Raw genomic sequence first — 26,722 nt, 5'->3', positions numbered from 1 at the left:
TTACTTTACAGTTACTCTAGCTTCTTTCCAGCTAGCTCACAGGGAAGATCCAACTCTCCCTCGGACCTTTCCTCTCTAGTGACTCCTTTACTTTACAGTTACTCTAGCTTCTTTCCAGCTAGCTCACAGGCAAGATCCAACTCTCCCTCGGACCTTTCCTCTCTTGTGACTCCTTTACCTTACAGTTACTCTTGCTTCTTTCCAGCGAGCTCACAAGGAAGATCCAACTCTCCCTCGGACCTTTCCTCTCTTGTGACTCCTTTACTTTACAGTTACTCAACGAGCTAACAGGGAAGATCCAACTCTCCCTCGGACCTTTCCTCTCTAGTGACTCCTTTACTTTACAGTTACTCTAGCTTCTTTCCAGCTAGCTCACAGGCAAGATCCAACTCTCCCTCGGACCTTTCCTCTCTTGTGACTCCTTTACTTTACAGTTACTCTTGCTTCTTTCCAGCGAGCTCACAAGGAAGATCCAACTCTCCCTCGGACCTTTCCTCTCTTGTGACTCCTTTACTTTACAGTTACTCAACGAGCTAACAGGGAAGATCCAACTCTCCTTCGGACCTTTCCTCTCTTGTGACTCCTTTACTTTACAGTTACTCAAGCTTCTTTCCAGCGAGCTCACAGGGAAGATCCAACTCTCCTTCGGACCTTTCCTCTCTTGTGACTCCTTTACTTTACAGTTACTCTCGCTTCTTTCCAGCGAGCTCACAGGCAAGATCCAACTCTCCTTTGGACCTTTCCTCTCTTGGGACTCCTTTACTTTACAGTTACTCTAGCTTCTTTCCAGCTAGCTCACAGGCAAGATCCAACTCTCCCTCGGACCTTTCCTCTCTAGTGACTCCTTTACTTTACAGTTACTCTAGCTTCTTTCCAGCTAGCTCACAAGGAAGATCCAACTCTCCCTCGGACCTTTCCTCTATTGTGACTCCTTTACTTTACAGTTATTCTAGCTTCTTTCCTGCGAGCTCACAGGGAAGATCCAACTCTCCCTCGGACCTTTCCTCTCTTGTGACTCCTTTACCTTACAGTTACTCTAGCTTCTTTCCAGCGAGCTCACAGGCAAGATCCAACTCTCCTTTGGACCTTTCCTCTATTGGGACTCCTTTACTTTACAGTTACTCTAGCTTCTTTCCAGCTAGCTCACAGGCAAGATCCAACTCTCCCTCGGACCTTTCCTCTCTAGTGACTCCTTTACTTTACAGTTACTCTAGCTTCTTTCCAGCGAGCTCACAGGCAAGATCCAACTCTCCCTCGGACCTTTCCTCTCTTCGGACTCCTTTACTTTACAGTTACTCTAGCTTCTTTCCAGCAAGCTCACAGGGAAGATCCAAACCTCCCTCCGACCTTTCCTCTCTTGTGACTCCTTTACCTTACAGTTACTCTTGCTTCTTTCCAGCAAGCTCACAGGGAAGATCCAACTCTCCCTCGGACCTTTCCTCTCTTGTGACTCCTTTACTTTACAGTTACTCTTGCTTCTTTCCAGCGAGCTCACAAGGAAGATCCAACTCTCCCTCGGACCTTTCCTCTCTTGTGACTCCTTTACTTTACAGTTACTCAACGAGCTAACAGGGAAGATCCAACTCTCCTTCGGACCTTTCCTCTCTTGTGACTCCTTTACTTTACAGTTACTCTAGCTTCTTTCCAGCTAGCTCACAGGGAAGATCCAACTCTCCCTCGGACCTTTCCTCTCTAGTGACTCCTTTACTTTACAGTTACTCTAGCTTCTTTCCAGCTAGCTCACAGGCAAGATCCAACTCTCCCTCGGACCTTTCCTCTCTTGTGACTCCTTTACCTTACAGTTACTCTTGCTTCTTTCCAGCGAGCTCACAAGGAAGATCCAACTCTCCCTCGGACCTTTCCTCTCTTGTGACTCCTTTACTTTACAGTTACTCAACGAGCTAACAGGGAAGATCCAACTCTCCTTCGCACCTTTCCTCTCTTGTGACTCCTTTACTTTACAGTTACTCAAGCTTCTTTCCAGCGAGCTCACAGGGAAGATCCAACTCTCCTTCGGACCTTTCCTCTCTTGTAACTCCTTTACTTTACAGTTACTCTCGCTTCTTTCCAGCGAGCTCACAGGCAAGATCCAACTCTCCTTTGGACCTTTCCTCTCTTGGGACTCCTTTACTTTACAGTTACTCTAGCTTCTTTCCAGCTAGCTCACAAGGAAGATCCAACTCTCCCTCGGACCTTTCCTCTCTTGTGACTCCTTTACTTTACAGTTATTCTAGCTTCTTTCCAGCGAGCTCACAGGGAAGATCCAACTCTCCCTCGGACCTTTCCTCTCTTGTGACTCCTTTACCTTACAGTTACTCTAGCTTCTTTCCAGCGAGCTCACAGGAAAGATCCAACTCTCCTTTGGACCTTTCCTCTCTTGGGACTCCTTTACTTTACAGTTACTCTAGCTTCTTTCCAGCTAGCTCACAGGCAAGATCCAACTCTCCCTCGGACCTTTCCTCTCTAGTGACTCCTTTACTTTACAGTTACTCTAGCTTCTTTCCAGCTAGCTCACAAGGAAGATCCAACTCTCCCTCGGACCTTTCCTCTCTTGTGACTCCTTTACTTTACAGTTATTCTAGCTTCTTTCCAGCGAGCTCACAGGGAAGATCCAACTCTCCCTCGGACCTTTCCTCTCTTGTGACTCCTTTACCTTACAGTTACTCTTGCTTCTTTCCAGCAAGCTCACAGGGAAGATCCAACTCTCCCTCGGACCTTTCCGCTCTTGTGACTCCTTTACTTTACAGTTACTCAACGAGCTAACAGGGAAGATCCAACTCTCCTTCGGACCTTTCCTCTCTTGTGACTCCTTTACTTTACAGTTACTCTCGCTTCTTTCCAGATTGCTCACAAGGAAGATCCAACTCTCCTTCAGGCCTTTCCTCTCTTGTGACTCCTTTACTTTACAGTTACTTTAGCTTCTTTCCAGCGAGCTCACGAAAGATCAAACTATCTCTCAGACCTTTCTTCTCTTGTGACTCCTGGACAATCGGATAAAATAAAAAGTCTTCCTTACTTTTTGGAAGCAATGGGCTCATCTACAGAATTGAATCATATCCAGGGAATACAGGAAAGAAGAACAAGCATTTACAATGCAATAGGTCTCGCATTTGCGAGAGTTTATGCTATTGGCATTGTAAATGACAATGCCTTTTATTTATTTGTTTGAAAAATCAACACATTAATAAAAGGCATTGCAATCTACAATGCCAATAGCTCAAACTCTAGTAAATGCGAGACCTATTGCATCGGCCCGTACCATCATAAGATTGTGGTTCACCCCTTGAAACGAGGAAGCGATTGTGGAGAGGGCACAGGTTTATCGGACCGCACGGCCCGCGCCATCATTAGATTGTGGTTCACAGGGTTGCATCCATCGGAACGCATGACATCCGGCCCAAATCCATACGCAGGTGAGAGGGGCTGCACGTGGATGAGAGCAGGTGGGGTTAGGGCAGCACCCCCCCCCGGGCAGAAACAACGACTCAAGAGTGGGATGCCATCTAGAGAGGATACTGTGATATGGAGAGGGTCTGAGGCCGCACTGGTATAAGAAAAGAAAGGGCTACCTTGCTTTTTACCTGGTTGGCTCGGCGTGGAGACGGAGAGGAAAACCGCAAATAAGAAGCCTCGGGCCCAGCGGGCCGCAGGCACCAGAGCCTACCTCACAAACGGGGGAAGAGGATCTGCCCCCTAATGGATTGAAAGGATGCGGGGGGGGAGAGAGGGCCTCCTGATGGTGAAAGAGGTACTGGGTAGTTAAGCTGGTGCCAAATACGTCCAACCACACAACACTGTGCTCGAGCCCACACGCTGGCTCTGATCTCCCCCTACCCCAGTGGAACCCACCAAGAGAAGACACGAGGAGCAAGAGAGGAGTCTCCCCCACCCCTCCCCCCCCCTTCCCCCTAACAAGAAACAACTGACCTGGCATTCAGCAGATCGCAGGGGGAAAATGTGAAGCCCGCGGCTGTCTGGGGCCGCCCGTCGACGGTGAGCAGAGAGGGACAGGAGTCAGGAGCCCCCCCACCCGAGGGTGGTCGGGCGATAGTAGCACGGCAGCCCAGTGGTTGCCAGACAGAACTCCAATACCCCTCACCCCACTCCTCGATGAACTGGCCAAGGCTTGGATGGGAAGAGGCTTAAAGACTGAGGCCCCGGGAGTACCGCCTAGCACCGAACCTTGCGGGATACTTCGCACGCCGATGAGAGGGGCTGCGAGGGAACCAACACCGGCGAGGCAGGCTACCTCCCCGGACCCCGTGCCCCTCCTAAAAAAATCCCCGCCGGGCTGCCTGCGACGACCCGGAAGCGGTTGGGAAGCCGGCCAATCACAGCGCGGCCCCAACCGGAAGTCCCGCCCCATCGCGGCGAGAGGGAGAGAGAGCTGCCCGAGGAGCCACGAAGGCTCCGCATTGAGTCCCGGTCCCGAGATGGGGGACCGGGTGAAGAGCGGGCGGGCGCATGGGGAAGGCGGGGCTCTCATGTGGTGAGAGACGCCCGCAAAGCGCTACCGCCGCCCGAGATGCAGATCCGCCGCCGAGCACCGCCAGAACAGGTGAGTGTGTTGAGTGAGAGGAGGGGTGAGTGGGGGTGGGGTGTACGCGTGTGTGTGTCTCTGTTTGAGTGTGTTTGTGCGTGCGTCTGTCTGTCTGTGTGCGCGTGTGTATGTTTAAGGGGGGGTGCGTGTGTGTATATGCAGTGTGTGTATGGCTTTCTTTGTGCGCATGCGTGAGTGTTGACGTGCGCGCTCACGAGGTCGAATCTCGGCCTGCAAATGCGCGTGGCACTTTCCTGTCCTCATTCCCCGAAAAGTAACTACATTAGTTGTCTCGCATAGACAGCAAAAGCTTCGCTTTTGCTTACGTCTAGCGAGACCTAAAAAGCAATGATTGGTTTGCAAGGACTAATGTCCTCAAGCCATGGAACTGGCCCATGATCATATTGTCGACACCTGGGAGTGTCTAATCTTAAAGACAAACTCCTACAAAGATTCTACTGGCCTGGACTACATGCCATTCCTGCGAAATATGTCAAACCCGATCAATACTGGGGTTGCCAAGGGCCCCTTTACAACTATTACCTATTATTGATATTATTGCTACTCAATTTGATCAAATAGCCATGTACGTTATGGGACCCCTAGAAACAAACTAGGTTTTCAAATATGTATTTGTAATCACGGATTGTGCAATCTCAAATGTGTATTTGTAATCACGGATTGTGCAATCTCAAATGTGTATTTGTAATCACGGATTGTGCAATCTCAAATGTGTATTTGTAATCACGGATTGTGCAATCTCAAATGTGTATTTGTAATCACGGATTGTGCAATCTCAAATGTGTATTTGTAATCACGGATTGTGCAATCTCAAATGTGTAATTGTAACAATGGATTGTGTAATCTGATTTTCTGAAGATACACATGTTCACTATATCACAACATCTAACATAGTATCAGCCTTATAGGCATACTTCTTCTTTTTGCTAGAAATGGGTTTCCTACGAAAATATCAACAGACCAAGAAAAACCTTTTGTTTCTCATGTCATGAAGGAAGAACAGAAACTATCACACGTCAAATGGTTACACATCGCAGCCTATCGTCCGCAGACAGGTGGGTTAAATAATTACTATGGACTATAGAGAACCTTCTTGGAACTGTACATTATTTAAACTTTGGAATGACCAAAATGAGAAGGGCATCATTGCAAAATTTCCTCAGCATAAATGCATTCCCAGCTTTGACCCTTATTTAGATGGGATCAGTCCCAATTATGCTAAAACCCTATACATTAGGTTTAGATCTGGCAATCTTCTTCTTTGCCTCAAAATGGCCCAAGGATTCTACGTCTTCTGCTTATTGTACTTTTTGCATGACGATCTTAGAGTCAGTGGATCACTTCCTGTTTTTTTGCCCCAGATACCGGATTCCATGAAAAAGGTGGACTGCCCCCATTTGTAGGGTATTAGGCATAACTTACTACTAGGAGGCTGCTAGGATCACGAGCACCTGAATATGGCACAATTGAACAACTTGTTTTTGGCACTTCTAGTTATTTACTCTGAGCCTGGAGAATTCGATCAGGGAAACTTGATAAACCCTCCAATAACTCCTTCGAAAGATCGATTCTTCATCGCCTCTTCTATTGGTTCCAATTATGAACCTTAATACTAATATGATGCCATTGCACGTTAGGTACCCTCTTAAAGGCGCCAGAGATCTGTGCTGGTTTATTATCCTTTTGATCTTGTCATTTGAGTCATCAGAACACATATTTTATAAAGGCACTATGAAACAGAATCATTAATTTACTTTGTAAGACCCAGGCTCAGTGTACAATACCTATTAATTACTAACAAAACTTGTAGTTTTATGATTGCTGCACATGCACTTAAAAATGTTAATTGCTTCACATCTGTCAACCTCTTACTATCAATTATAAGAACAAGTCCTTGTGCCATTTGCCCCTGCGACTGTTTTCCTGTCCAGTGCGCATCCCCCTACCCTCTGCTGTCTGTCTACCTGCTGCCCTCGGTTGTGCCTCCTCTGCTCGTTTCTGCTTTGCTGCTCGTTTTTATGCCCTCTGTTTTGCTTTTTCTGCTCATTTTTCTGCCCTCCTTTTTGCCTTTTGCTGCTCATTTTTCTGCCCTCTATTTTGCCTTTTTTCAGCTAATGTTCTACACTTTTCTGCACTCATCTGCTCTGTTTTGCCTATCTACTAGTCTACTAGTTTCTGAGCCCCTCTTTGCCCTTTTCTGCTTGTTTTTCTGCCCTCTTCTGCTGTTTTGCCTTTTCCACTCATATTTCTGCCCCGTTTTGCCTTTTCTGCTAGTTTTTCTGCCCTACTTTTTGCTTCATTTTGCTCATTTCTTCAGTCTTCTCATCGTTTCTCTACTCTTGCTGTTTCCCTCCTCCTGCCACCAGGCCCCCCACCCTCTCTCCAGAGATGCTTAATGGAGGCCACAGCACGATCCAGTTGAGCAGGTCCTCTTGCCAGCAACCCCTGCGATAGTTCTCCTGTCCAGCTTGCCCCAGTCCGCTACCCTCTGTTGCCTGTCTACTTGATGCACTCTGCTGTGCCTCCTATGATCGTTTCTTGCTCTGTTTTGCCCTTTTTGCCATCTGTTTAGCCTTTTTCTGCTAATTTTTCCGCCCTCTGTTTTGCTTTTTCTGCCCCGCTTTGCCTTTTTGGGGGTTTTCTACACTTTGTTATGCCCTCTTCTGCTCTATTTTGCCTTTCTGCTCGTTTTTCTATCCTCTCTTTTGCCTTTTGTGCTCGTTTGCCTGCCCACTGGCCTTTTCTACTTGTTTTACTGCCATATGTTTTGAACTCTGTTGCTCTGTTTTGTCTTTTCTGCCCCCTGTTTTGCCTTTTTCTGCTTACTCGTTTTTCTGCCCTTTGTTGTGCTTTTCTGCTCGTTTCTTCCTACTGTTTCTTCAAGACCCGTTGGAGGGGGAGCTGGCACGACACACCTCGCACCCCAGATTCCCCCTGTGGTGTCAGTGCTGCACACTACAAATGCTAATTGATTGATCTAAACTGGTAATCTTTCTGCAAGTATCTCTGTTATACTACCAGAACTGATGTGTTTTGGGAAAAGGGACAACACTAATGTCTAGGATGCAGGACCTGTCCGCAGGCCAGACCCAGCATCCAACACCACGCCAAACACAGGCAAAAGCTGTGCGTGTAAGGTTGGCCACCTACGGGGAGGGGTTGGATACAGGGAGTGGACACAGACTAGGACCTGCGGCCAACCCCACGCCACTCAAGGTCACAGGCCGTGCACTGTATGGGTTTGGCTTCCTGCAGGGGCTTCGCAGCCAGAAACGGGGGGTGGGGGGGTGGGACCAAGAGAGAGGATGATGGCAACAGGGCTGTGTCGAAGGCCGTGCGCATCTTGGGCTTGCCTACCTACAGGGGTTGGCCACGAAGGGCGTGCGTGCTGAGGGGTTGGCTTTACGTATGGTAAGTAAATATAATCTAATGTTATAAATACAAAAAATTCAAATTCACAGAAAAACAACAAAGGTTAAAGTAGCGTTATGTTTATTTGGAAATTACTGTGCAATGTAATGTTTTAAGCAAACAAAAACACTGAAATTCACCAGTTATACTTATCTCAAGTAACTATAACTCATGCCCTAATGTATGCAATGAAATTATTGAAGAGAAAACACAACACGGCCTTAAAAACATCATGTGGCACTATTCCACTCTTCTCTCTGTCACAAATGTTCTAGTTCGGTGTGTCATTCTTGGTGAGTCGGGAACGACCGGGCAATAAATAAAGATGCCTTTAAATTCTATGTTTATCTTGTCACATTTGTCAGTGCATCTAAGACAGAAGTTAAATGTCAGACCTTATCTTCTGACAAATTACTGAGGTCCATCCTTTAACATGGGAGTGATATTTACTTTTGCTTCTTTGACGACAAAGGAAGAGGAGTTTTTGTAGTGAATTATGTGACAATCTTGCTAGAGTACAGGGAACGTGAAAGGAAAGGATATCAGGCTTTTTGGGATGTATGACGTTACAACGCGATCAAAATGATGGCGCTACATCACAACGCATCTTTTACAACGCAAGTCGTTACCACGACTGTAGGGTGCTGGACTTAGGAATAGTATGATTTACTATACCAACTCCAGACTACGTACAGTAGGGAAGGTGTTGGAATAGTAAATCACACTATTCCTTAGTCTAGAGCGCCCTCCAGTGCAAGTCTTGGTAACGACTTGCGTTGTAAAAGCTGCATTGTGAATGTATTGCGGTGTTTTGACCGCGTAGTAAAGGTTGTTTCCCGGCTTTTTGCAACACACAACAAAATGTAAATACCTGTAAATGAACTTTATGTATTCATAGTTAGAAAAAGCATAAAGGAAGCACTTTTTTAACTGTGAATTGTGCTGCAAACAGATTTTGATAGGCTCAAAACACTTTACTTGTTGATGCACAAAAAAACCCCACAGAAACCCGGTCTCCAAACATTATTATCATTTGAGTGCTATGTGTTTCTGTGCAGTTAGTGACCATTTTTATTGGAAATGTGGTGTCTGCAAATGACAATGCGCTACCACACAACGCCTTAGTTAGTCGGGTACAGGGCTCCAGCCGTGTCCACGCCCCCAGCTCAATATAGGTGGGTGCATCTTCGGAAGCGGCACTGCCACCCAGGGCCTGTCTTTCACTGCATCTCCAGTGCAGGGAGTACTTCAGCACTGCAGAGAGCGTTACCCTTCCGTCCATCGCACTGCACAGCTCAAACTGTCTTTTAGTGCTGTTACTATCACTATTATAAATACTGATAATACAATGGTGCCCCAGGTAACGCCATCAGACTTCACTTCAGAATCAGAGCTGGCCTGGATACTGGATGAATGCTGCGGATTTCAGAAGTTAAAAACTGTCTTCACTCACACCCGTTCTACTCTCTCCACGAGATTGCTGCAGTGCACACAAAACTCCATGTCTTTGATAACCAATTGCCATTGCCCACGTGACTCCCTTCTGCTGACCTTTGCACTCTGTGCTTAAGATTCTCCTCCTCGCAAAAAATGACCATCCCTCACACACATCTTAAATGATTTTTCAGGCTAAAAGCCTTCTTTTTCGGTTCCATTTATATCCCCTGTCTGCTGCCTTGTAACTGTGCATTTTTTCTCCATCGGTCTTAATCAGTTTTTGGGCAAATATATACAGTAAGCGGTTCAACATAACTTTTCAAAACAACCTCAAAAAATCCTTGGCATAATACAGATTAGTGTCAGGTATACATAGAGTGGTTACATTCATCCAAAGTCACAGTAATGTCCATTCAACCAGCCTTGGTCTGCGGTTTATAACAGAAATACTAAGATGGAGCCCAAAGGAACCCACCCCCTTCCCCCAACTTCCTCGGAACAGGGAAAACAACTCAAGAAACTAAGAAAAACGTGCATGTACAGTGCGACAGAGGCGCAACTTATTATACAGCGGTTAGGGGTAAGGGCCTTGTTATCTCTCTGCGGGGGTCGGGTGGGAGGGGGGAGTCTCATGTGTAACGCAACTGGTGCTATGTAAAGCGCTCCGATACCCAATTGGGGTCAAGTTCGCGCTATATAAAACTCTGTAAAATAAAAATAAAACAGATAGATTGCCCTTGTGCGTTTTATTACTGTGCATTTTTTGAGTTTTGGGGCCATATGTATCAACAAACTCTTTTGCGATACCTAAATACCGATTTTTAAGGAATCGCTATTTAGGAATCGCAAAATGGTATGTATGAAGAAAATCGCAAATTTTTAGCGATTCCTTAATCTTCCTTATTTGTGAATTCGCATTTTGCGAATTCGCAATTAAGGAATAATTTCCAATGCATTCCTATGGGCCAGCAGGCACATAGGAATGATTGCGAAATAATTCTCAAATTGCGAATTTGCAATTTGCTAATCGCAATTTGAGAATTATTTCAAGGGTGCAGGGGTGTCTCAAAGACACCCTGCTGCACCCCTGAAATGTACATGTGTGTGCATATGGCGCACATACATGCCCTATGGGCATGTGTGTGCATCACATGCCACCTTAAAAAATGCCAAAATGTGCATTTTTTGAAGAATTCGCAAGTTACCATCAACTAAAAGTTGGTGGTAATTTGCGAATTCTTAACCAAAATTCGCTACCCAAAAATGCTACATACATAGCATTTAAGAAATCGCAAAATTGTGATTCCTTAAATGCTATGGCAAAATAAGGAATCGCAAAACTTTGCGATTCCCTATTTTGCGAATATTTCATACATCCCAAAACATGCAAAAAGGCCGTATGCGATTCGCAAAGGCCGAAATTCGCAGAATTCGCGATTCACAAAAGGCTTGATACATATGGCCCTTGGTCTTTTAGGGTAAACTCGCGCTGGTGTTCTCAAATCTTGTCTTTCCTATAGCTGTAAAAGAAAGACAGAACCGAGGGAATACACATGTATTGATAATATTCAGATGGAAACTCAGATATCTGGTTTGGACCGAGTACCGCTGCATTATACAGCGGACAATGAATAACTGTATCAGGTATTTGCAAATTATTATTCAGATTCAGAAAGTTTTGTTGAAAAAATACGTTTTACAACTTGAACTAAAAAAAATAACAAAATGTTGATAACTTGCTATTATACGGCTCTATTCTCATTTCTTAAACACGAGTCCTTTATCAAGTAGGGAACTTCAGTTTGATACCAAACTACTAGAGATTCCATGAGAACCATGATAAGTTGTCTCCAATATATTCTTTCTCCTGCTATAGGACAGGTTCCGCCTAAGTCACGAGTGGAGGTGCTCGATTCAAGTGAGGTCAAAGGAAGAGGGGAGCAGGGCCCGATATGTTCGTATTATGACCTGAACACCCATCTCACGTCTCTGGAAGTGTTGAGCACAGCCACACTTTTGGAATGATTAGTTTAGGAGCCTCAGAAAGGATAGACTGGAAAGGTTAATTATAGTAGAGGCTACCTGAGATGACAAGCAGGAGAAGAACGCTCACCTTGACAGGGTTGTATCCAAGCTCGATGGCCTTGTGGATTCCTTCCATCACCTTATGGAATCCTGCAACAGAAGGGGAGGCGGCAACAGGTCACAATAAGACCAGATAAAGGTAGGATGACTACATTCTGACTAATGGTCTACTACAATGACAACCATCCTCTTCTCTAAGAGCAACCGCGCCCAGAATACTTCTCAAGCATTCGCAAAGGTCATATGCACCCAAGACAGCTACAGTATTAAAACACGTGTGTGCTTCAGAAATGTCAAGTGCACCTACTACAACAGTTGCTAGAATGTATTGTATTAATAAAAAAACCAGTTGAAAAATAACCCCAATAAAAAGAAGAGTACTACAAAAATGAACCACGACAATGAAAATCACCAATACAAGGAATACACATAGGCTGGCCGGCCTTACCCAAACCAACAAGTAATTAATCACAGTCCAATTCACATCCTGCATATTTTCAAATATACACATTACTAATGCAAATTATTAAAGTAACTCAGTCTATAATTATTTACAACATATTTTACGTTTTCTAATTCATTATTAACTCAACTTCCAATGGCGTCACTCGCACCGTTCCACTCCAATGGCATCACTCGCACCGTTCCAATCCAATGGCGTCACTCGCACCGTTCCAATCCAATGGCATCACTCGCACCGTTCCAATCCAATGGCGTCACTCGCACCGTTTCAATCCAATGGCGTCACTCGCACCGTTTCAATCCAATGGCGTCACTCGCACCGTTTCAATCCAATGGCGTCACTCGCACCGTTCCACTCCAATGGCGTCAGTCGCACCGTTCCACTCCAATGGCGTCAGTCGCACCGTTCCACTCCAATGGCATCACTCACACCGTTCCAATCGAATGGAGTCACTTGCACCGTTTCAATCCCAATTCCAATCCAATGGCGTCATTCGCACCGTTCCAATCCAATGGCATCACTCGCACCGTTCCAATCCAATGGAGTCACTCGCACCGTTCCAATCCAATGGCGTCACTCGCACCGTTCCAATCCAATGGCGTCACTCGCACCGTTCCAATCGAGTCACTCGTATCGTTCCAATCCAATGGCGTCACTTGCACCGTTCCAATTCATTGCTGTCGCTCGCACCGTTCCAATCCAATGGCGTCACTCGTATCGTTCCAATCCAATGGCGTCACTCGCACCTTTCCAATTCATTGGTGTCACTCGCACCGTTCCAATCAAATGGCGTCACTCGCACCGTTCCAATCAAATGGCGTCACTCGCACCGTTCCAATCAAATGGCGTCACTCGCACCGTTCCACTGCCATTCTCCCAAAGATTGGATGTAAAAACCTGTCCCATAAACCTATCAAAACGAGACAACTATATAATGCTTTCTACAGTTTCATCTGCTTTGGAACATAGGCAACAAGATGGCCCTCCAATAGTTAGTCAAGTTCAAGCAGAAGCCTTCTATTTGTAATATCAGGACATATCACAGTCTGAATCTAAAACAATCTGATTTCAATTTGCCTCCAAATTATAATGTAAGACTGTTTTTCCCTAGTGTTGTGTGAGCTGCACATATGTCACGTTTTTATAGGACACAGACAAGGTTAAGTAATTTAGGTAGAAGGCACATTTTACGCTAGTCCTTATGAGTTTGATTGTGCTATAATGTATTCAATTAGTTAATAATACTTCTTAACCACTTAGTTAGTAATCAGAATAATTTTACTTATCCGTTTGGCAGGTACCAAATGGGTGATAGAAATCTTACGGAAAATGTCATGATTCAGACTTTTTAGATCATTCTCGTCTGCACTACCATACCCACAGATAAAATGAACAAATGGAATAGTGTCAAGTGCAACCAAAGAAACAAGTCCCAGTTCGCTTTGAAGCCTCAGAAGGGAGCTAAGAATTTAAAATAAAGGAGGCAATGATCACTTCCGATATAAATTCATCTAAAAGACAAATTGTTTAATGGGAATAACTGAGGAACAATAGAACAGTGGAGGAATTAGTTTCGAGCAGCTGTATTAGTGAAACTCACCACACGAACCCTGTGCTTACTCAAAAAATGCTTCACAGCATTAGTGACAGCTGTACATCTGGTGACTAGTGTTTATGGTCTGGCTTGACAGCACAGCTGCTGTCAGACACTTATGTGAGCAATACTAGGGCGGGACTTTGGATACGCCCACATGTTTAGAGACAGGAGTACTTGTTTTGATTGGGAAAATGTTGTGTGCTTCCAGAAAAAGGTGCTTGCCTTCATCGCAGCTGTGATTATTTTATTTATGCAGTTGGTAAGCTTGAACTTTAAGGGGCACACATGACATTGGAAAGCTATGAAAGTCTCTTAGATAACTAGATAATGTATGTTGCTTTCAGGGATGTGGAATTCCTATAGCCCAATGCCCAGGACATATTGTTTTGGGTCAAGGGCAACAAGTTTTCATGTGTATTTTTTCCTTGGGATAAGTAGTCCCAACCCCAGTAGCTACGCTATACAAACCCCCTGCAGCACAACCCCTTTGGCTGCCAGTTTGCAAAACCACATTATGGATCAGGGAAGGGCACTCTGTGCAGTTTAAGGTAATATTTTTGTCCATATGTTAATGCTGTTCAAACTTGTATTTATGGTTCATTAAGTGAAAGCCTTTATTATTAGGGTGAGCAGTCTAATCAAATGTTGTAAGCTCTGACTGCACTACTGACAGTGGTTCCAGTATAAAAATGTGTACACCAGTTTTCAAAGTTTAGTAATTTAAGGCTACGTATGATGCTTCCAGACTGCTCTCGGATTTGATGCGAATAGTTGCAGAAGCTTGAGAGCAAGATTGATGATTCTTTTCTTTCAAATAAAATGTTCAGAAAAAAATGAAAGCAGGAAAAAAAACATTTTGCTAAACTACTGTAAAATTTCAGGTAACATTTCTTTGCAGTGTCATTTAGTAACATGTGTTAATGCATGCTAGTATTTCCCAAAAATATTCATAATTGAGAATCAGTGTAACCAGTTTTAATAAGATAATGGGGAAAACAAATAAACAAGCATTGGCAAAGCCAGTAGATGTGAAATTGGTGGTCAGCATATTAGTTTTGTCAATGTGTGAATTGTTTTGGCTTGGGTTTTGTAAAACCTTATTGGTGTGAGAGCTGCCGGGCCCTCGCCATTATAAACCGGGCCCTCGCCATTATAAACCGGGCCCTCGCCATTATAAACCGGGCCCTCGCCATTATAAACCGGGCCCTCACCATTATAAAAGACATTGGCAAAAAGCGAAATTTGTTTTTGGTCTCAAAAAGTACACACTGCCACAGTAATTACTGGCACTGAACAAAACTAGGTTGTGTGCTGATATGCTCCTTGTGAAAGAGGAGAATGCTGTCACTCACAGAGAGAGAGAGAGAGAAAGACAAAATTTAAATAAACGCACAAGGTTATGGTCAACGCCAGACTAAATTATTAAAGAAATGCTCAAAACGCACACATGGTATATGCCCTTGCATTAAGTGCAGCTATACGGCTTTCATGAATTCCCAAGAATTTACAGAAGTAGGACAAGTAATAGTACAGCTAGAAAATATTTGTAAACTGCATTTTAGCATGAGCAAATTTGCATGTGTAGATTTGCTCATGTGAAAATCTGAGTGTTTGCAAGTTCACTTTCTCTCCAACCACTTTTTTCCCCAACTCTGGAAGATGGTTTATGTCTGCCATTGTCAGGAGTAAATTTCCAACATTTTTCAGTATGAGAAAAGATTAGAGGAGAGTTGGTGAAAACCCTTAAAACATGCACGTTAGTAGGTTTGCACAGACTCAAAAGTGGCATTCTACTCCTGGAACTATTGCTTACCACTACCTTCAGCCCCAGTATGTAGATCTGCCGAAACATGGCAACAAAGAAATTGCAAGTATTTAAACACTACTATAGTATGATCCCTGCCATAATCAGAGAGGCTATATCAGAGCTCTTTTATAATGAGATTGCTGTTATAATTTTTCGCCGCACTACATGGCACCAAAGGGACAAGTGGATTTTGTTACAGGACAAGTAGATTTATGAAGCAACCTGCCCCATGGACAAGTTGACACTGCTGCACGCTCAGTCTTGAGTGATTCACGCTGCTGCACGCTCAGTCTTGAGTGATTCACGCTGCTGCACGCTCAGTCTTGAGTGATTCACGCTGCTGCACGCCCAGTCTTGAGTGGTTCACACTGCTGCACGCCCAGTCTTGAGTGATTCACACTGCTGCACGCCCAGTCTTGAGTGATTCACACTGCTGCACGCCCAGTCTTGAGTGATTCACACTGCTGCACGCCCAGTCTTGAGTGATTCACACTGCTGCACGCCCAGTCTTGAGTGGTTCACACTGCTGCACGCCCAGTCTTGAGTGGTTCACGCTGCTGCACGCCCAGTCTTGAGTGATTCACGCTGCTGCACGCCCAGTCTTGAGTGATTCACGCTGCTGCACGCCCAGTCTTGAGTGATTCACGCTGCTGCACGCCCAGTCTTGAGTGATTCACACTGCTGCACGCCCAGTCTTGAGTGATTCACACTGCTGCACGCCCAGTCTTGAGTGATTCACACTGCTGCAAGCTCAGTCTTGAGTGATTCACACTGGTGCACGCTCAGTCTTGAGTGATTCACACTGCTGCACGCCCAGTCTTGAGTGATTCACACTGCTGCAAGCCCAGTCTTGAGTGATTCACACTGCTGCACGCCCAGTCTTGAGTGATTCACGCTGCTGCACGCTCAGTCTTGAGTGGTTCACACTGCTGCACGCCCAGTCTTGAGTGGTTCACACTGCTGCACGCCCAGTCTTGAGTGATTCACACTGCTGCACGCCCAGTCTTGAGTGATTCACACTGCTGCACGCCCAGTCTTGAGTGATTCACACTGCTGCACGCCCAGTCTTGAGTGATTCACACTGCTGCACGCCCAGTCTTGAGTGATTCACACTGGTGCACGCCCAGTCTTGAGTGATTCACGCTGCTGCACGCCCAGTCTTGAGTGATTCACGCTGCTGCACGCCCAGTCTTGAGTGATTCACACTGCTGCACGCCCAGTCTTGAGTGATTCACACTGCTGCACGCCCAGTCTTGAGTGATTCACACTGCTGCAAGCTCAGTCTTGAGTGATTCACACTGGTGCACGCTCAGTCTTGAGTGATTCACACTGCTGCACGCCCAGTCTTGAGTGATTCACACTGCTGCAAGCCCAGTCTTGAGTGATTCACACTGCTGCACGCCCAGTCTTGAGTGATTCACACTGCTGCACGCCCAGTCTTGAGTGATTCACACTGGTGCACGCCCAGTCTTGAGTGATTCACGCTGCTGCACGCCCAGTCTTGAGTGATTCACGCTGCTGCACGCCCAGTCTTGAGTGATTCACACTGCTGCACGCCCAGTCTTGAGTGATTCACACTGCTGCACGCCCAGTCTTGAGTGATTCACACTGCTGCAAGCTCAGTCTTCAGTGATTCACACTGGTGCACGCTCAGTCTTGAGTGATTCACACTGCTGCACGCCCAGTCTTGAGTGATTCACACTGCTGCAAGCCCAGTCTTGAGTGATTCACACTGCTGCACGCCGAGTCTTGAGTGATTCACACTGCTGCAAGCTCAGTCTTGAGTGATTCACACTGCTGCACGCCCAGTCTTGAGTGATTCACACTGCTGCACGCCCAGTCTTGAGTGATTCACGCTGCTGCACGCCCAGTCTTGAGTGATTCACGCTGCTGCACGCCCAGTCTTGAGTGATTCACATTGCTGCATGCCCAGTCTTGAGTGATTCACACTGCTGCAAGCTCAGTCTTGAGTGATTCACACTGCTGCACGCCCAGTCTTGAGTGATTCACACTGCTGCACGCCCAGTCTTGAGTGATTCACACTGCTGCACGCCCAGTCTTGAGTGATTCACACTGCTGCACGCCCAGTCTTGAGTGATTCACACTGCTGCACGCCCAGTCTTGAGTGATTCACACTGCTGCACGCCCAGTCTTGAGTGATTCAAACTGCTGCACGCCCAGTCTTGAGTGATTCACACTGCTGCACGCCCAGTCTTGAGTGATTCACACTGCTGCACGCCCAGTCTTGAGTGATTCACGCTGCTGCAAGCCCAGTCTTGAGTGATTCACGCTGCTGCACGCCCAGTCTTGAGTGATTCACGCTGCTGCACGCTCAGTCTTGAGTGATTCACGCTGCTGCACGCCCAGTCTTGAGTGGTTCACACTGCTGCACGCCCAGTCTTGAGTGATTCACACTGCTGCACGCCCAGTCTTGAGTGATTCACACTGCTGCACGCCCAGTCTTGAGTGATTCACACTGGTGCACGCCCAGTCTTGAGTGATTCACGCTGCTGCACGCCCAGTCTTGAGTGATTCACGCTGCTGCACGCCCAGTCTTGAGTGATTCACACTGCTGCACGCCCAGTCTTGAGTGATTCACACTGCTGCACGCCCAGTCTTGAGTGGTTCACACTGCTGCACGCCCAGTCTTGAGTGATTCACGCTGCTGCACGCCCAGTCTTGAGTGATTCACGCTGCTGCACGCCCAGTCTTGAGTGATTCACGCTGCTGCACGCCCAGTCTTGAGTGATTCACACTGCTGCACGCCCAGTCTTGAGTGATTCACACTGCTGCACGCCCAGTCTTGAGTGATTCCCACTGCTGCACGCCCAGTCTTGAGTGATTCCCACTGCTGCACGCCCAGTCTTGAGTGATTCCCACTGCTGCACGCCCAGTCTTGAGTGATTCACACTACTGCACGCTCTTGAGTGATTCATACTGCTGCACGCTCAGTCTTCAGTGATTCACACTGGTGCACGCTCAGTCTAGATTGATTCACACTGTTGCACGCCCAGTCTTGAGGGACTCACACTGGTGCACGCTCAGTCTTGAGTGATTCACAGTGCTGCACGCCCAGTCTTGAGTGATTCACTCTGCTGCATGCCCAATCTTGAGTGATTCACGCTGCTGCACGCCCAGTCTTGAGTGATTCCCCCTGCTGCACGCCCAGTCTTGAGTGATTCACTCTGCTGCACTCCCAGTCTTAAGTGATTTACACTGCTGCATGCCCAGTCTGGAGTGATTCCCACTGCTGCACGCCCAGTCTTGAGTGATTCACACTACTGCACGCCCAGTCTGGAGTGATTCCCACTGCTGCACGCCCAGTCTTGAGTGATTCACACTGTTGCACGCTCTTGAGTGATTCACACTGGTGCACGCCCAGTCTTGAGTGATTTACACTGCTGCACGCCCAGTCTTGAGTGATTCACACTGCTGCAAGCTCAGTCTTGAGTGATTCACACTGCTGCATGCCCAGTCTTGAGTGATTCACACTGCTGCACACCCAGTCTTGAGTGATTCACACTGCTGCAAGCTCAGTCTTGAGTGATTCACACTGCTGCACACCCAGTCTTGAGTGATTCACACTGCTGCACACCCAGTCTTGAGTGATTCACACTGCTGCACACCCAGTCTTGAGTGATTCACACTGCTGCACGCCCAGTCTTGAGTGATTCACACTACTGCACGCCCAGTCCTGAGTGATTCACACTGCTGCACACCCAGTCTTGAGTGATTCACACGGGTGCACGCTCAGTCTTGAGTGATTCACGCGGGTGCACGCTCAGTCTTGAGTGATTCACACTGCTGCACGCCCAGTCTTGAGGGATTCACACTGGTGCACGCTCAGTCTTGAGTTATTCACACTGCTGCATGCCCAGTCTTGAGTGATTCACACTGGTGCACGCTCAGTCTTGAGTGATTCACGCGGGTGCACGCTCAGTCTTGAGTGATTCACACTGCTGCACGCCCAGTCTTGAGTGATTCACACGGTTGCACGCCCAGTCTTGAGTGATTCACACTGCTGCACGCCCAGTCTTGAGTGGTTCACTGTGCTGCACGCCCAGTCTTGAGTGGTTCACACTGCTGCACGCCCAGTCTTAAGTGATTTACACTGCTGCACGCCCAGTCTTGAGTGATTCACACTGTTGCACGCTCTTGAGTGATTCACACTGGTGCACGCCCAGTCTTGAGTGATTTACACTGCTGCACGCCCAGTCTTGAGTGATTCACACTGCTGCAAGCTCAGTCTTGAGTGATTCACACTGCTGCAAGCTCAGTCTTGAGTGATTCACACTGCTGCATGCCCAGTCTTGAGTGATTCACACTGCTGCACACCCAGTCTTGAGTGATTCACACTGCTGCAAGCTCAGTCTTGAGTGATTCACACTGCTGCACACCCAGTCTTGAGTGATTCACACTGCTGCACGCCCAGTCTTGAGTGATTCACACTACTGCACGCCCAGTCCTGAGTGATTCACACTGCTGCACACCCAGTCTTGAGTGATTCACACTGGTGCACACCCAGTCTTGAGTGATTCACACTGGTGCACGCTCAGTCTTGAGTTATTCACACTGCTGCATGCCCAGTCTTGAGTGATTAACACTGGTGCACGCTCAGTCTTGAGTGATTCACGCGGGTGCACGCTCAGTCTTGAGTGATTCACACTGCTGCACGCCCAGTCTTGAGTGATTCACACTGCTGCATGCCCAGTCTTGAGTGATTCACACTGCTGCATGCCCAGTCTTGAGTGATTCACACTGCTGCACGCCCAGTCTTGAGTGATTCACACTGCTGCACGCCCAGTCTTGAGTGGTTCACACTGGTGCACGCCCAGTCTTGAGTGGTTCACACTGGTGCACGCTCAGTCTTGAGTGGTTCACACTGCTGCACACCCAGTCTTGAGTGATTCACACTGCTGCACGCCCAGTCTTGAGTGATTCACGCGGGTGCACGCCCAGTCTTGAGTGATTCACACTGCTGCACGCCCAGTCTTGAGTGATTCACGCGGGTGCACGCTCAGTCTTGAGTGATTCACACTGCTGCATGCCCAGTCTTGAGTGATTCACACTGCTGCACGCCCAGTCTTGAGTGATTCACACTGCTGCACGCCCAGTCTTGAGTGATTCACACTGCTGCACGCCCAGTCTTGAGTGATTCACACTGTTGCACGCTCTTGAGTGATTCTCACTGTTGCACGCTCGAGTGATTCACACTACTGCACGCTCTTGAGTGATTCATACTGCTGCACGCTCAGTCTTCAGTGATTCACACTGGTGCACGCTCAGTCTAGATTGATTCACACTGTTGCACGCCCAGTCTTGAGGGACTCACACTGGTGCACGCTCAGTCTTGAGTGATTCACAGTGCTGCACGCCCAGTCTTGAGTGATTCACAGTGCTGCACGCCCAGTCTTGAGTGATTCACTCTGCTGCATGCCCAGTCTTCAGTGATTCACACAGCTGCACGCCCAGTCTTGAGTGATTCACACTGCTGCACGCCCAGTCTTGAGTGATTCACACTGCTGCACGCCCAGTCTTGAGTGATTCACACTGCTGCACGCCCAGTCTTGAGTGATTCACACTGGTGCACGCCCAGTCTTGAGTGATTCATACTGCTGCACGCTCAGTCTTGAGTGATTCACACTGGTGCACGCTCAGTCTTGAGTGATTCACACTGGTGCACGCTCAGTCTAGATTGATTCACACTGCTGCACGCCCAGTCTTGAGTGATTCACACTGCTGCACGCCAAGTCTTGAGTGATTCACACTGCTGCAAGCTCAGTCTTGAGTGACTCACACTGGTGCACGCTCAGTCTTGAGTGATTCACATAAAGAGAAAATAGTGGAAGGGAAAAAAAAAAGATTCAGGGTGGTTTAAAATTCTCAGATGTGGTGGAAGAGGGACGATTCTGGATAGCAGATTGATCCAAGTAAATAGTTAACGGGAGCCGATAAAGTTCCACATTACGAGGGGGCTTGGAGGAGGAAGCAAAAGAAACATCTAATCTGTGAAAATGGCAAAGGGAGTTCCACCAATGTTGCAAAGAGACCTTTGTGAGATCTTTCCAGTTAGAGGAGATATGTTGAAAGGAAAGAGCAAGCATAAGATCAAAAAGACCAGCAGAATGAGGGGGTAAGGTGAGAGTATCTGAAAGACTACCCAGAAAAAGAAGAGAAGGAGAATGAGGAATAGAGAGAGAGAAAATGCGAGAGATGCAAGACCAAACTTGGTTCCAAAGGGTAAATACTGGGGGACAGAGAAAGAACATATGCAAAAGGTCAGCATCAGGAGAATTACATGTCCAACAAGTAGAAATAGAAGTAGAGGAGAAGCGAGAAAGAAGAAGAGGGGAAAGATAAAGCCTATGATATAGAAAGAAGAGAGACTGGGTAAGAGAAGCAGAGCGAGATACCTTCAAGGACTTAAGCCAGAGTTTGTCCCAAAGAGAAACCGACCAAACACATCCAAGGTCAGACTCCCAGGAAGATTCAATCTTGGATTTGGGTCGCTCCGGATTAGGGGCAGAAAAAAACTTATAAATAACGGAAGCTTTAGGAAAAATAGAAAGTAATGTTAGAAGGGATGAGGGAGTGAAAGGAGTGACAGATGAAGGATAGATTCCATCAGGAGGGTATATTTGTGCAAGAAAGATCTCGGACAAGAGAAATGAGTTCGAAATTGAGGAAAGGAACAAGGAATGAGTCCATCAAAAAGCTGATGAACCCAAATAATACCCTTTTGATGCCATGAGGACCAAAATATTGGTCTATTGTTAATGAGAACAAGGGAGTTATACCAAATCATTATTGAAAATTCTATTCTCCAGGACTATGGAAGTGCCTTCCCAGTGTGTTCTTGTGGTTGGAGTGTCTGCCATTTATTGCAGTATTATCCTTTTACCTGTGTTTGGTTCTCTTTTGTAACATGCACACGTCACTTTTCTCTTGTAACTCACTGGTTGCTACCTCTTACATTTTGTTTGCTTTAGACACTTGTACAAGTGCCACCACTGCCTACCTAACGTTTGCTCTTGTGTTTAAGTGCCCTCCATTTATTGCAGTATTATTCCTCTACCTGTACTTTGTACGCTTTTGTAACCTGCACACGTCACTTTTTCCTCCTGTAATGCACCGTTTGCTCCTCTTGTATTTTGTTTGCTCACAATTGTCACGTTTGCCTCATGCAACTTAACGTCTAATTTTGTAATCTGTTCACGTGTAATGTTCTCCTCCTGTACCATCACTGTTGTTCCTATCAATTCCCCCATCAGTCGGCACCGGGGCAATTCAACACATTTCAAGCTGGTGAGATACATACACACTAAGGGATTTGATTTCTGATGTATTGGGCGACACTGCCATCCAGTGGCCATCCGTGGTCCTGTCACTGCTCATCACAGACCAGGCCCTGCCATATATATATATATATACCAGGCCGCAGTCAGGAAGAATCCACGCGATCTCCAAATATCCGACCCCCGTGCCCACTTCGAAAGAGGCTCGGAATACACCGTATCTAAGTCGAACCCGAGGCCGGTTTGCCGTTCATCGAAGCTCTTGATTTGCATCTCGAACATGGATGTTATCTGTTATTGAACCTGTTTACACTGTCGAATTTACACTATTCATACATTTTTGACGACCTTTTATTTTACATTTGAACATTTAGCGACTTTTGCACTTTTATGCCCTTGCACTTTAGGTTTAGATAAGAACACGCAATAACAGTTAATTTGTTACACCCTCTAATATGCTCTACGACCATTAGAACTGTGAAGGACATGCAGCCTGATTCATCAATCTCCCGTTTTGCGAGTCTTTAATAGCGAATCATAAGGAATCGCTATTAAGGACTCGCAAAACGGGATTCATGTAGGAATTGGAAAAAATATTGCGATTGCTACATCTTCCTTATTTGCGATTAGCAAATTGCTAATCGCTAATAAGGATGCGATTTCAAGGGTGCCAGGGTGTCCAAAGGACACCCTGTAGCACCCCTGAAATGTAATCTACATTGGTGTTGCGCACACACATGTCCAAAGGACGTGTGTGTGTGTAACATGCAACTTAGAAAAATGCATTTAAATGCATTTTTCTACGTTTTTGCTATTTACCACGAGGTTTGACCTCTCGGTAAATAGCGGCCAAAAATTGTGATTTCGCACTTTTAAAATGATTCATGAATTGCATTTAAGGAATCTCAAATAGAGATTCCTTAAATGCAATTCTTCGCAAATGTGCGAAATCTTTAATAGCGAATTTTGCATTTGGGATGATGAATCCCAAATGCAAAAATTGCGCTCGCAAAGGGCCAGATTCTGAGAATCTTGCTCTTTGCGAGCGCAATTTAGCTTGATGAATCAGGCTGATGATGTACTATTTTATGGTTTGATATTGCGCACCAATTGATTTACAGTATATTTTGCATGTCTTTAATCTATTTTGTAGCGTTCACTGAAAACATATATATTTGTTTCAGTTGCAAAATTGTATGCGTCGATTTGAGCAAAGAATGTGTCAATCTTATATGTATTAGCTATCGAGGAGTGTCCGTGTCAAAGTCAAGTGGCTATTTCGGTTGGTTTCACTATAATGATGTTTGTATTGGTCCAGAGCGCGGCAATGCAGTCGAAACGCGTCAGGCTGGACAATTGTCTTTGCATTAGGGGTGCTGATCTAATTCACACACACACACACACACTTCCCCCCCCCCCACACACACACACACACACCCCTCTCATATAGGGACAGGAGCCACGCAGCAATGTCTCTTCTTATCCTGTCCTCTCACTCTCCGGTGAACAGAAGCACCACCAGAAGAGAATGCCCCAACAGCCTGTCCTGGAGACTCTAAAGATATGCACATGTAATTATGTAAGGGGGGGGTTAGAGAGACTCTTACAACTGACGTCACCTGGGTGCTAGGCAGACATCCCCAGGTTCAGAGGAAAGCTGGTTCATTGTACAGAAAACAGCCACGTTTTTAAAGCCTTTCTACAATTCAACAATGTGCTTTCTCATCCGATGGCTCTTGGGAGCTGGTTTCACAGAAGCTCTGCAGATATCGAAAAGAAAGGATTTCTCCTTTAAGTTTCTTGAAATTGAGTACTAGTAACAAGCTTTCATCCGCTAATTGGACAATACCGCCAGAAGCGACGAGAAACATGCGTAACCAATCAATCAATCAATCACACAATTTATATAGCACGCTACTCACCCGGTAGTGTCTCAAGGCGCTGGGAGGGAGGGGTCCGTTACTGCTCGAAAAGCCAGGTCTTGAGTAGTCTCCTGAAGGCGAGATGGTCCTAGGTCAGCCGAAGGTGGATGGGGAGGGAGTTCCATGTCTTGGCCGCCAGGTAGGAGAAGGATCTTCCTCCGGTGGTGGCTCTGCGAATGCGTGGTACGGCGGCGAGGGCGAGGCTGGTCGAACGCAGCTGGCGGGTGGGCGGGTAAACAACGTTTACAACGAAACTTTTACCACGCACTACCATTACAACGCAGGCATTACAACGCAAACCATTACAACGCATTGCGCTGGGGGGCGCTCTAGGATAGGGAATAAGTTTAATTTTCTATCCAACACCTTCCCTAGTGTCCACGGGGACTGGAGCTGGAATAGAAAATTATACTTACCACTATCCAGCACCTCTAAGCGCTATGCGTTGTAAAGGTTTGCGATGTAAAAACCGAGTTGTAAAGGTATGCATGGTAAAAGTATGCGTTGTAACGTCATACATCCGGGTGGGCGTGTAGAAAGTGAGGCGGTTGTTGAGGTACTTGGGGCCCAGATCGTGGAGAGACTTGTGAGCGTGGGTGAGGAGCCTGAACGTGATTCTCTTGCTGATGGGGAGCCAGTGCAGGTCTCTCAGGTGGGTTGTGATGTGGTTGTGGCGGGGGATGTTCAGGATGAGTCGTGCGGAGGCGTTCTGTATGCGCTGGAGTCTTTTCTGTAGTTTGGCAGTGGTTCCTGCGTAGAGGGTGTTCCCGTAGTCCAGTCGGCTGGTGACGAGTGCCTGGGTGACCGTCTTCCTGGTTTCGGTGGGGATCCATCGGAAGATCTTACGTAGCATGCGCAGGGTGTTGAAGCATGATGACGAGACGGCATTGAATTGTCTGGTCATCGAGAGGGAGGAGTCGAGGATTAAGCCCAGGTTACATGCGTGGTCTCTTGGCTTGGGGGTGGTGCCCAGGGCAGGGGGCCACCAGGAGTCGTCCCAGGCGGAGGGAGATGATCCCAGGAAGAGGACTTCCGTCTTGTCTGAGTTCAGTTTCAGGCGGTTGTTCTTCGTCCACTCGGCGACGTCTTTCATTCCTTCGTGTAGGCTGGCTCTGGCGGTGGCGGGGTCGTTGGTCAGGGAGAGGATCAGCTGGGTGTCGTCGGCGTAGGAGATGATGTTAAGGTTGTCTTGGCGTGCGATGGCTGCGAGGGGGCTCATGTAGACGTTGAAGAGGGTGGGGCTGAGTGAGGATCCTTGTGGTACGCCGCAGATGACTTCGGTGGCCTCGGATCTGAATGGGGGGAGGCGGACTCTCTGGGTTCTTCCGGTGAGGAACCGGATTACTATAGATGGTATAAAGAACATGCTACATAGAATTAAACACTACATAGAATTAAACACTACTCTACTCTCTGTTCAACAGGGAGCCTGTGTAAACTTCTCAAAGCAAGAGTGATGTGATCTAGCTTTGTAGGCCCTCAAATCAGTCTTGCAGCAGCACTGTCAGCCGAAAGCGCAAGATATAAACTGTTCTGCAGCCAATGCATGAAGAGAGGACGGTGTTCGTGCTCATTGCTTTATGTTAAACAGAGATTACAATTATTCTCTGGAGCAAATGATTTAAAAAAATCAACAACAAAAAAACACAAAAATAATGTGGGCATTTGATAAGAAAAGAGAAACAAAAGAATCAGAAAATGACTAACGCAGTGATCTGAGCTGTAAGATTCAGTCCAGTACCCTGCTTATCTCGCAAGTTCTTAACCTGTGAATCTGGTTTCAGACTGGATCCTAGCTTCGGGAACATGCAAGATATTGCCAAAACAGATGTAGACCAATGGGACTTGAATCTCAATCTTATCTGCATTCAGCTTTAGTGGTTTGCTGCTCATCGAGTTCTCAACCGGCTGTAAACCGGTAAACGGACTGCAAGCAGTGGACTCTATATTACACAGATTAAGAATTATTTGATTTGATTTATGGATTTGTAGAGCGCAGCGAATGCCCATGGGCGTCTTGTCGCTAAATCAGAGTACTTGACCGAGCTGCTCAGCCAGAGCACGGCTAACCCGAACTGAATAACCATGTTTTTATCTCTTTCCGAAAGGAAGGTAAAGAGGGGCTGTTTTTAATTGAGATTGGA

General features: G+C 46.6%; 1 protein-coding gene across 3 annotated transcripts in view; it reads right to left on the bottom strand.

The window, feature by feature from the left end:
- The window catches only part of MOCS1 (molybdenum cofactor synthesis 1), a 261,645-nt gene that overhangs the window by 161,562 nt on the left and 73,361 nt on the right, over positions 1-26,722 (bottom strand). For all 3 annotated transcript variants that reach the window (XM_078647327.1, XM_078647326.1, XM_078647325.1), the window contains exon 5: positions 11,523-11,584. In XM_078647327.1, the coding sequence (XP_078503453.1) occupies positions 11,523-11,584 (62 nt within the window). The remainder of the gene's footprint in view (positions 1-11,522; positions 11,585-26,722) is intronic.

The sequence above is a fragment of the Lissotriton helveticus genome, chromosome 6 (assembly GCF_964261635.1).
Source record: "Lissotriton helveticus chromosome 6, aLisHel1.1, whole genome shotgun sequence".
NCBI classification, from domain to species: Eukaryota; Metazoa; Chordata; class Amphibia; order Caudata; family Salamandridae; genus Lissotriton; species Lissotriton helveticus.
This window is presented reverse-complemented; position numbering and strand designations above follow the sequence as displayed.